The following is a 10,850-nucleotide window of genomic DNA, read 5'->3' as shown; positions in this document are numbered from 1 at the left end:
ATGGTGTTTAGGCTCCGCCCTTTTAAGCGCGAAGCTGTCTGGTATATAAGTGGGTGCAGAAACACCATTCCTCAGAATATTCTGACTGAGGGACAAAGAGCACATTGCTCGTACCTCAAAAAACCCTGAGTCTGTAGTGCGGACAGCTTACGCAATGTCTTGTTCTCTTCATCTCAGGGAAACGAGGAAACATAGGTAACCAAGACTTTCCCTTACAATTCAGTTCACTTGACATTGCGTCATGCTGACGCATATGGGAAATAGAGTCCCATCACGCCGCACTACACAACATAACCCTCCCAGAGAGGGATAAAGCATAATGCTTGAAAGAACATGACGCTGCAGTCCTGCAGGACAGCGACCGACATGAGTATGCCACAAGTGAATAATCCTCATGGTGAGCCGGGGGGAGCACTTAGAATGGATATATGAATGATAGTCATATAGTATGAATGAACTCCTTCACGAACACAGCCGGTTTTACTTTATGGAAATTACAACGGTCTGAACGCAGGCGGTTATGTAAAATAATGGGGGAGCCCATATTTAAAAAGGGGGGCATAAGTTTATGTTTGGCCAACAAAATAGCAAGCGTTCTAGACAGAGAGGACTTACGAAGAGAGAGATGTTACGTCTAGGTTGTAAAACCTAGACGTAAAAAAATTTGTTTGGAGAAGACCAGCCTGCTGCAAAGCATATGTCTTGTATAGACACACAGTTCGTCCATGCCCATGCAGAGGCCATGCCTCAGGTTGAGTGTGCTTTAACACCAACTGGGCTATTCGCACCCTGCGACTCGTAAGTCAGGGCTATTGCATCTACGATCCAGTGGGAAAGTCTTTGCTTGGAGACGGACATTCCTTTTGTGCATCCTCCATAGCACACAAAGTGCTGGTCAGACAGTCTGAACTGGCGTGTGCGCTCAACATATGTGTGTAGCACTTGCACAGGGCATAACAAATGCAAGGACTGTTCCTCATCCGAATTAAATGGAGGAGGGAAAAAGGCCTGAAGGTGAACCACCTGAGCTCTGAAAGGTGTGGATAAAACCTTAGGCACATAGCCTTTCCTTGGTTTGGTGGTGGCTTTTGAAAGACCCGGACCAAATTCCAGACATGAATTGTCGACTGACAGTGCTTGCAAATCACCGACCCATTTTACTGAGGCCAGAGCCAGCAGTAATAAAGTCTTAAGAGAAAGCACACGCAATTCAGCAGAGTCCAGAGGCTCGAAGAGGGGCCCCGTGAGCGCATTTAGGACCAAAGTTAGGTCCCAAGTCGGGACAGTAGCCGGGCAAGGATTTAGTCGCCTCACTCCCTTAGGGAACTTTATGATTAAATTATGTTTGCCTATAGAGGTGCCGGCTTCAGGTGCATGATACGCAGATATAGTCGCTACATAGACTTTGAGCATTGATGGTGTGAGTCCTGTGTTCAATCGATCTTGAAGAAATATAAGAATTTCAGGTACGGGGCAGTTCACTGGGTCTTTGCTGCGTGAAATGCATCAGTTAGTGAACACTTTCCACTTAAATGCATAGAGGCATCTCGTGGACGGTGCTCTAGCCTGTAAAATGGTGCTCATCCCCGACTGAGCCAGTTCTGGCTCGTCCGCTGTGCTCCATTCAGAGGCCACATGTGTAGGCTCCACAGTTCTGGCTGGGGATGCCAAATCATGCCTTGTGTTTGAGAGAGAAGGTCTCTGCTCAGCGGTATTTCACATGGAGGCCCATCCAGTATTTCTACCATCTCTGGAAATCAGGACTGATTGGGTCATTTCAGCGCAATTAACAGAACTGTTTCCACGTCCACTTGGACTTTGCTGATGACAGAATAAAGGAGGTTGTGTTGTCCGAACTAATCAGAATGTGGTGATTCAAGATATCGGAATGAAAAGCTCTCATAGCTAGAAAGACAGCCAGTACCTCTAGGCGGTTGATGTTCAGGTGCCCAAAGTCGGGCATCCTTCACACACCGTGCCCCAACCTATGTTGGATGCATCTGTGGTCACCACTTTTCTTCTGAAAATTTGACCCAGAATAACACCCTGTTGGTAGAAGACCGGCGCTGTCCATGGTGCTACAGCATCCAGACAGAGGCAAGTCACCGCAATGCGTATTCACCCGCGATGTGTAAAGTGTCGCTTGAGCCAGTACTGGAGAGGTCTCATGTGTAACAAAACCCAACATTCTCTGAAACAACTTCAGTGGTAATGTTTTCCCCAGTTTGAATTGAGCCAGACACCGAAGAATGGTCTGTATGCACTCGTTCGTGAGGTGCGCGCGCATGCCCACGGAGTCGAGACGAACTCCTAAAAAAGGAGATTTGCTGGCTGGAGAAAAGTGTGTTTTTCGCCCAGCTGACATTCAGACCCAGATTTTTCAGATGGCAAAGCAGAAAGTCTCTGTGTTTGCTCAGTAGTTCCTCTGATTGGGCTAGTAATAAGTAATCGTCAAGGTAATTCAAAACTCACAGTTCATTTTCAATGGAGCGAGCGCCGCATCGATACATTTCATGAATGTGCAGTGAGCCAGCGACAGAAAGAAAGGAAGGACTTTGAATTGATACGCAGTTCCCTCGAATGCAAACCTGTCTTGGGGACGGATATGTGATAAGATCTGCTTCTTTCTTTTTTAGAATTGCCGTTATTGTAGATGGGTTTCAACTAGGTAGTCGGAAAAGGAATTTCCCATATGCATCAGCATGACGCAGTGTCAATAGAACTGAATCGTAAGGGAACATGGGATTAATTATCTTAATAAACTGACTTCTAGAATGTCTAAGGTCTGCAAATCTGTCCTGGCCACAAGTGGAGTATTCTTTGATGAACAGAAAGTTTGAAGAAAAAAGCATGTACTGTATTTGAACTGAATTGTAAGGGAAAGTCTTGGTTACCTATGTTTCCTCGTTTCCCTGAGATGAAGAGAACAAGACATTGCGTAAGCTGTCCGCACTACAGACTCAGGGTTTTGAGGTACGAGCAATGTGCTCTTTGTCCTCAGTCAGAATATTCTGAGGAATGGTGTTTCTGCACCCACTTATATACCAGACAGCTTCGCGCTTAAAAGGGCGGAGCCTAAACACCATAGCCAATCTTAGAATAGTTATTTGTAACAACACATAAATGTATTTACTGTAAATTTGATCAATTTTATACAACCATAAAAGTATTAATTTGTTTCAAAAGCATAAAAATGTCATAGTGATTCCACTCTCTAGAATTGTAGTGCATGTATAAACTGTGTAACACAAGGTGGCAGCAATGCACAACAATGGAGCCAAACGTCTCTATCCAAATGCACTACCCTGCCTTGCCTCACACTAAGCATAATTTGAATTTTAAGTAGTCTTCATTTCACGCATTTTACAAGGAGGATATAGTTTATTAGTTGCATAGCAATTGTCAGTCTACAATAGCAAAGACACATTTAAAAATGTTGTGCATCCCAATGGGTTCTTGTGTCAAATTAATGATCTCAAAATCCGGATCAGTCAATTATGACACAATCGTGACATTGTCCCAGTGGTGCCACTCTACCAGCTAATTGGGTTGTGAACTCCTCTCTCTTGGTTTCCCTTGGAAACAGACCCCTAAATAAAGATGAAGTGCCTTGGCATGATAAGGTTTATTCATACAGAGCTGTCTGTATGCCATAGCCACAGTTGGTGAGGAGGAGAGCTTTTCTCATGTTCAGAATGGAACAACTGTGCTGTCCCACATGAGTTAATTACTCTTGCAAAGAAATAAAGAAACCTCATATGGCTGTTAAAATAGCTGCCAAATGTTACAGAGTAAAAAATAAATAAATGTGTGTGTGTGTGTGTGTGTGTGTGTGTGTGTGTGTGTGTGTGTGTGTGTGTGTGTGTGTGTGTGTGTGTTGGGGGGTGAATTGTCACAGGCACGTCACGATATGTTACATAAGCTAATGTTGTTTTTAACTATTTGTACTGTGAGATAAGGAAGTGATGGACCAAAAGAGTTGTGGAAAATTACTATACAACCTGAATGTATTTTTCCTTGACACATTTACAATTCAGTAAAGCATGTTTCATGCCTATTTTTGTTTTCATATGCCATTGGTCATGATCCAGAGAAGTGACGTGATTAAATTACAAGGGCCAAAATGAAGATAGGGACCTGAGAGAAGATTCCACTAACACTGTCATTCATGTGTCACCTGGAAACAGTTCTTGTCTGAGCCAGATCAAAAGATATCTTGGTCATTAGCCCATAGGTCGAGCTATTTCTTTTGTCTAACAAATGATTGTTAAGGTTTTTTATACAGTACATACAAGAATGTATGGCACATTGGCTTTAAAACTAGCCGATTTTGCATTAACCTTCATATGTATGTTGCATTAAACCTCATATATGACTAATTTAGCTGCTTTTAAGTTTGGTGTCCCAGAGATCCAAATTATGTTTTAAAAATATTTCAAACATTTCAAAATTAATCAAAGTTATTTTCCCTTGAAATTCTTCTAACATGTTAATCTAACCTAGTCAATTCCCAGTAGGGAGATATTACTGAAGATTTCACCCATCTGTTGTATCACAAAATGCATGTACTTTTCAGAAATGTGAATATTATCCAATATAATAATGGTTGCTGTTGTTGTTGTGTTTTTTAAAATAATAAATAAATACAAATACAATAAAATAAATCTAAATAAACAAGTGAACTAATACAGAATGCAAGTGTTTTTTATTTTGTTTGCAATCACTTCTCATAAGTTTATGTAAAAACATCTATTAACATGATACTTATATGTTATGTTTTTCAAACTATTAAAAGGACAGTTCACCCAAAAATGAAAATTCTCTCATGATTTACTCTTAGTCCTGGCATCCCAAAGGTGTATGACTTTCTTTCTTCTGCAGAACACAAATAAAGATTTTAAGATAAATATCTCAGCTCAGTAGGTCCATACAATGCGAGTGAATGGGTGTCAAAATTCTGAACCTACAAAATCCACATAAAGGTAGCATAAAAGTAAACCATATGACTGCTGTGGTTAAATTTGTGTGTTCAGACACGATATAATAGGTGTGGGTGAGAAATGTATCAATATTTGTAATTTTTTATCACCAAATCTCCTCCCTGCCCAGTAGAGGGCGATATGCACGAAGACTGTGAATCACCAAAAACAGAAGAAAGAGAAAGTGAAAGTGAAGGAAAAAGGGCTTAAATATTGATCTATTTCTCACCCACACCTATCATTATCTGGAGTACTTTTATGTTGTCCTTATGTGGATTTTGTAGCTTCAAAATTTTGGCACCTATTCACTTGCATTGTATTGACCTACAGAGCTGAGATATTCTTCTACAAATCTTCATTTGTGTTCAGAAGATGAAATAAAGTCATACACATCTGGGATGCCATGAGTTTAAGTAAATGATGAGAGAATTTTCATTTTTGGGTGAACTAACCCTTTAACATGATCATGATGCCTTTCAGACCCCAAACAGAACATGAGGGGTCTGATGCATCCCCCCAAATCTGAGTTTTGGTCAAAGAGTCCTGCTTTATTGGCTTTTAACAAACCAGCCAACAAATTCTATGTGGCCTTTGATCAGTAGAAAAGGGAGATGCAGTTTTCCTTTGAGCAATCATCAAAACTATTAGGAACTTTCAAATGTACAGTATCTTCCCGCCATCAAGTTAAGGATACATTAACTATGCAAAAAGTGTATCTTAGCACTTTTGAGATGGTATAAAAAGAACTGTTGAAATTGACTGATAAAAGAAAAATATGAAAACACCCCTTTATGTTTAAAACAAGTGACATGCATATGTGCGTTTAAGAGGTTACAAAATTCATCATTCCTGTATATGACAGAAATATAGTGTCTTAAATCAAGTAGCAGAATAACCAAATGAGACAGGAATATATTACAGTCAGTCTTATTTCCATCAGATGGATTAGTTTAATCGAGTTTTCACAATTCTTCCAGACAGCACAGCTTCTTAAATCAGATGTTGTGTAGTATGTCACGACATAGCATTTAAATAAGACCTTAAAACCACACATACAATTTAACCCAGGCGTCAAAACGAAATTTATAGTGCTCTGAAAATGACAGGTAAGGAACAGGTTTAATGCCATAATCTGTGTGAACTGGGTCCGTGCGTAAAACGCCCCTTTTGCGCATCTGATCACGCAGCTACACGGAGAGACTAAATTCAGCACCAGGGCGCTATCCGTCAAAGCGCAGGAGATCCATCTTCTGATCCACAACTACAGCAGAGAGCACTTCTGTCTTCAATATATTTCCACTAAGAGACGAAACAGCATCGGATCCTATCGATTATGCGTTTTGGGCTTTAATTTAGCATTGCAAATGAATGTAATTTAGTTACTTCCACTGAAATTCAACTCACTGGGAAAAGAGAAAGTTGTGTTCAAGAAACAAACTGTGGGCTGGATAAACTGCATATAATTATGCAAACTTTACAGAATTAAGATCCTTAGATCAGATCTTTCCAGATATTTGGAGATATTTTAAGAATGGAAAACTCCACGGTGTCCAATGGGACTTTGGAAACTTGGACCGACCGCAGTGTTGAATATAAAGTGATCAGCGTCCTCATCGTTTTCCTAATATGCGCTCTGGGGATAGTTGGAAACGTGATGGTCATCCTGGTGGTCCTCACCACAAAGCACATGCGGACCCCTACCAACGGTTATCTGGTGAGTTTGGCCATCGCTGACCTCATGGTGTTGATCGCAGCCGGTCTACCGAGCATAACGGACAGTTTGTTCGGTTCTTGGATTTTTGGGCACCCGGGGTGTCTGTGCATCACATACTTCCAATATCTTGGAATAAACGCATCCTCGTGTTCCATAACAGCGTTCACTATAGAGCGATACATCGCCATATGTCACCCGATCAAAGCGCAGTTTTTATGTACGCTCTCACGGGCGAAGAAGATCATTCTTGGAGTTTGGGTTTTCACCTCACTTTACTGCGTAATGTGGTTTTACCTTTCCGATATCCAACAGGTAGTCTACAAGGATGTGACGATAGTGACGTGCGCGTACAAAGTGTCCAGAAACCTTTACCTTCCCATATATTTTTTCGACTTTGGCATCTTCTTCGTTTTGCCTCTCTCTCTGGCCACCGTCTTGTATGGTCTTATTGCGCGAATTTTATTTCTCAATCCGTTACCGTCGGACCCCAAAGAGGACAAGAATGGGCATGATAACTTTTCCAAAGCGAAGAAGAACAAGATGAAGAATTCCAGCCGCTGTTCCAGTACAACTGCAGCATCCAGAAGACAGGTGAGTGGATCTCCTTTTAATATGCAGATTGAAGACAAACTCCATGGCAAACTTTTAAGATTTGGAAACTATAAAATATGCCTTAAATGTAAAATGTCGTAGCAAAACAGCTCCACTTCATTTCAGGTGCAATACAAACATCAATCAGGCTGTGTTGTTCGTGATTCAATGGTTTAGCATTAAATAAAGAACAAAATGCCACAAAACGTAATATTAAATCATCTTTATGTCTAATTTCGTATCAGATTAAATGACAGACAGACAGGCAATCAGGCAGACAGACAGACAGAGAGATACATAGACAGACAGAAAGAAAGATACATAGACAGACAGACAATCAGGCAAGCAGACAGACAGAGATATACATAGATAGACAGATAGTCAGGCAGACAGACAGATAGACAGACAGACAGACAGACAGACAGACAGACAGACAGATAGATAGATAGATAGATAGATAGATAGATAGATAGATAGATAGATAGATAGACACATATTTAGACAGACAGACAGACAGACAATCGGACAGACAGAGATATACATAGACAGACAGATACATAGATAGACAGACAGACAGACAATCATGCAGGCAGGCAGGCAGACAGACAGAGATATACATAGACAGACAGACAGATACATAGATAGACAGACTGACAGACAGACAGACAGACAGACAGACAGATAGATAGATAGATAGACAGACAGACAGAAAGACGGAGATATACAGAGACAGACAGACAGACAGACAGACAGACAGAGAGACAGACAGACAGACAGATACATACATAGACAGACAGACAGATGTATAGACAGATAGACAGACAGACAGAGAGAGACAGACAGACAGGTAGAGATGGACGGACGGACAGACAGACATATACAAAGATAGACAGACAGACAGACAGATACATAGACAGAAAGACAGACAGACAGAAAGAGACAGACAGACAGAAAGACAGAAAGGCAGAGAGAGAGAGACAGACAGACAGACAGAGGCGGACAGACGGAAGGATGAACCGACCGACCGACCGACTGACCGACAGACAGACAGATAGATAGATAGATAGATAGATAGATAGATAGATAGATAGATAGATAGATATGGCAATAATTCAGTACCATAGATCCTTGGAAATTTTCAGTATTCAGGAAAAAATAAATAAATAGTTGTATGACACTGAAGTGACATCAAATTTTATTAACACAGTTGATATGTTCTTCCTCATGAAAGGTTACAAAAATGCTGGCAGTGGTGGTTATTCTGTTTACTCTACTTTGGATGCCATACCGCACACTGGTGGTGGTTAACTCCTTCCTGCAAGAAGCCTACCTGGACACCTGGTTTCTGCTGTTCTGCCGCACCTGTGTCTACCTCAACAGCGCCATTAACCCCCTTATCTACAACGCCATGTCACAAAAGTTCCGCACTGCCTTCAGGAGGCTCTGCCGCTGCGGACACAATGCTCGGGCACAGAAGGCAGCCTATAGCGTGGCATTAACCTACAGCGTTGCTAAGGAAACTTCAACGATGGAGAGCACGGGGCATTTTTCAACCGAGATGGATGACTTGACACCATCGGAAGAGCTGTTTCCTGATAAGAAGCTTCTGTATCCACAGAACTGTGACTTTAGAAAAGAGACCTTTAGTCAGGCCTGATATTCTTTCAACAGCTAAAAAAATACAAGTTTCTCTTTATAATTGTGCACAAAAAGTCATGCCAACACAGTCGAATTCATTTTACTTTCTCATCAACTTTCAGTCAGTTCATTAGAAACAGATACACTATATTGCCAAAAGTATTCGCTCATCTGCCTTTAGACGCATATGAACTTAAGTGACATCCCATTCTTAATCCATAGGGTTTAATATGACGTCGGCCCACCCTTTGCAGCTATAACAGCTTCAACTCTACTGGGAAGGCTTTCCACAAGGTTTAGGAGTGTGTTTGTGGGAATTTTTGACCATTCTTCCAGAAGCGCATTTGTGAGGTCAGACACTGATGTTGGACGAGAAGGCCTGGCTCGCAGTCTTCACTCTAATTCATCCCAAAGGTGCTCTATCGGGTTGAGGTCAGGACTCTGTGCAGTCAAGTTCTTCCACACCAAACTCGCTCATCCATGTCTTTATGGACCTTGCTTTGTGCACTGCTGTGCAGTCATGTTGGAACAGGAAGGGGCCATCCCCAAACTGTTCCCACAAAGTTGGGAGCATGGAATTGTCCAAAATCTCTTGGTATGCTGAAGCATTCAGAGTTCCTTTCACTGGAACTAAGGGGCCAAGCCCAGCTCCTGAAAAACAACCCCACACCATAATCCCCCCTCCACCAAACTTCACAGTTGGCACAATGCGGTCAGACAAGTACCGTTCTCCTGGCAACCACCAAACCCAGACTCGTCCATCAGATTGCCAGATGGAGAAGCGTGATTCGTCACTCCAGAGAACGCATCTCCAGTGCTCTAGAGTCCAGTGGCGGCGTGCTTTACACCACTGCATCCGACGCTTTGCATTGCACTTGGTGATGTATGGCTTGGATGCAGCTGCTCGGCCATGGAAACCCATTCCATGAAGCTCTCTACGCACTGTTCTTGAGCTAATCTGAAGGCCACATGAACTTTGGAGATCTGTAGCGATTGACTTTGCAGAAAGTTGGCGACCTCTGCGCACTATGCGCCTCAGCATCCGCTGACCCCGCTCTGTCATTTTATGTGGCCTACCACTTCGTGGCTGAGTTGCTGTCATTCCCAATCGCTTCCACTTTGTTATAATACCACTGACAGTTGACTGTGGAATATTTAGTAGTGAGGAAATTTCACGACTGGACTTGTTGCACAGGTGGCATCCTATCACAGTACCACGCTGGAATTCACTGAGCTCCTGAGAGCGGCCCATTCTTTCACAAATGTTTGTAGAAGCAGTCTGCATGCCTAGGTGCTTCATTTTATACACCTTTGGCCATGGAAGTGATTGGAACACCTGAATTCAATTATTTGGTTGGGTGAGCGAATACTTTTGGCAATATAGTGTAGGTTGAAATTCAATCAGCGTTACAGAATTTGCAAGGCTGCATTCTTTGCAAGAGTCATGATTCTGAATTTAAAGCACAGTATATATGTACTGTAAAGTAAATATTGATCTCAAATTATCTTTAGGGGTTACCATTGTAATTAATGAATGGCCTTCTTCCCATGCAGACCATGGGAGAAAAACTGCTGAAACTGCTTTACGCTGCAGTTGCGGATGTTGCAAGAATGTTTAATATGAATTAACTTTTCATAGTTTACTGTTCTGTTGGGGCCCACTGAACATTAAAATCTATTTATACAATATACACTGGCAGCCAAAAGTTTGGAATAATGTACAGATTTTGCTCTTATGGAAAGAAATTGGTACTTTTATTCACCAAAGTGGCATTCAGCTGATCACAATGTATAGTCAGGACATTAATAACGTGAAAAATTACTATTACAATTTGATTTTTTTTCCCAGAACTTCTTAAACTACTTCAAAGAATTCTCATCAAAAAATCCTCCATGTGCAGCAATGACAGCTTTGCAGATCCTTGGCA

At 41.7% G+C, this 10,850-nt stretch overlaps 1 protein-coding gene across 1 annotated transcript; it reads left to right on the top strand.

Annotated features, from left to right (window-relative positions):
• Positions 1-6,510: 6,510 nt before the first annotated feature.
• Positions 6,511-9,071, top strand: LOC127421412 (thyrotropin-releasing hormone receptor-like). Its single transcript, XM_051664448.1, has 2 exons — positions 6,511-7,284; positions 8,516-9,071. Exons 1-2 carry the CDS (start codon positions 6,511-6,513, stop codon positions 8,939-8,941), a joined length of 1,200 nt encoding a protein of 399 aa, XP_051520408.1. The 3' UTR covers positions 8,942-9,071.
• Positions 9,072-10,850: the final 1,779 nt, after the last annotated feature.

Source organism: Myxocyprinus asiaticus, chromosome 30 (genome assembly GCF_019703515.2).
Source record: "Myxocyprinus asiaticus isolate MX2 ecotype Aquarium Trade chromosome 30, UBuf_Myxa_2, whole genome shotgun sequence".
Taxonomy (NCBI): Eukaryota; Metazoa; Chordata; class Actinopteri; order Cypriniformes; family Catostomidae; genus Myxocyprinus; species Myxocyprinus asiaticus.
This window is presented reverse-complemented; position numbering and strand designations above follow the sequence as displayed.

Bases quoted from the DNA above. Each gene is read 5' to 3' on its own strand.
- LOC127421412 (XM_051664448.1), top strand. From the start codon at position 6,511: ATGGAAAACTCCACGGTGTCCAATGGGACTTTGGAAACTTGGACCGAC. The intron at 7,285-8,515 runs GTGAGTGGATCT...TCCTCATGAAAG, and splicing joins CTGCAGCATCCAGAAGACAG to GTTACAAAAATGCTGGCAGT.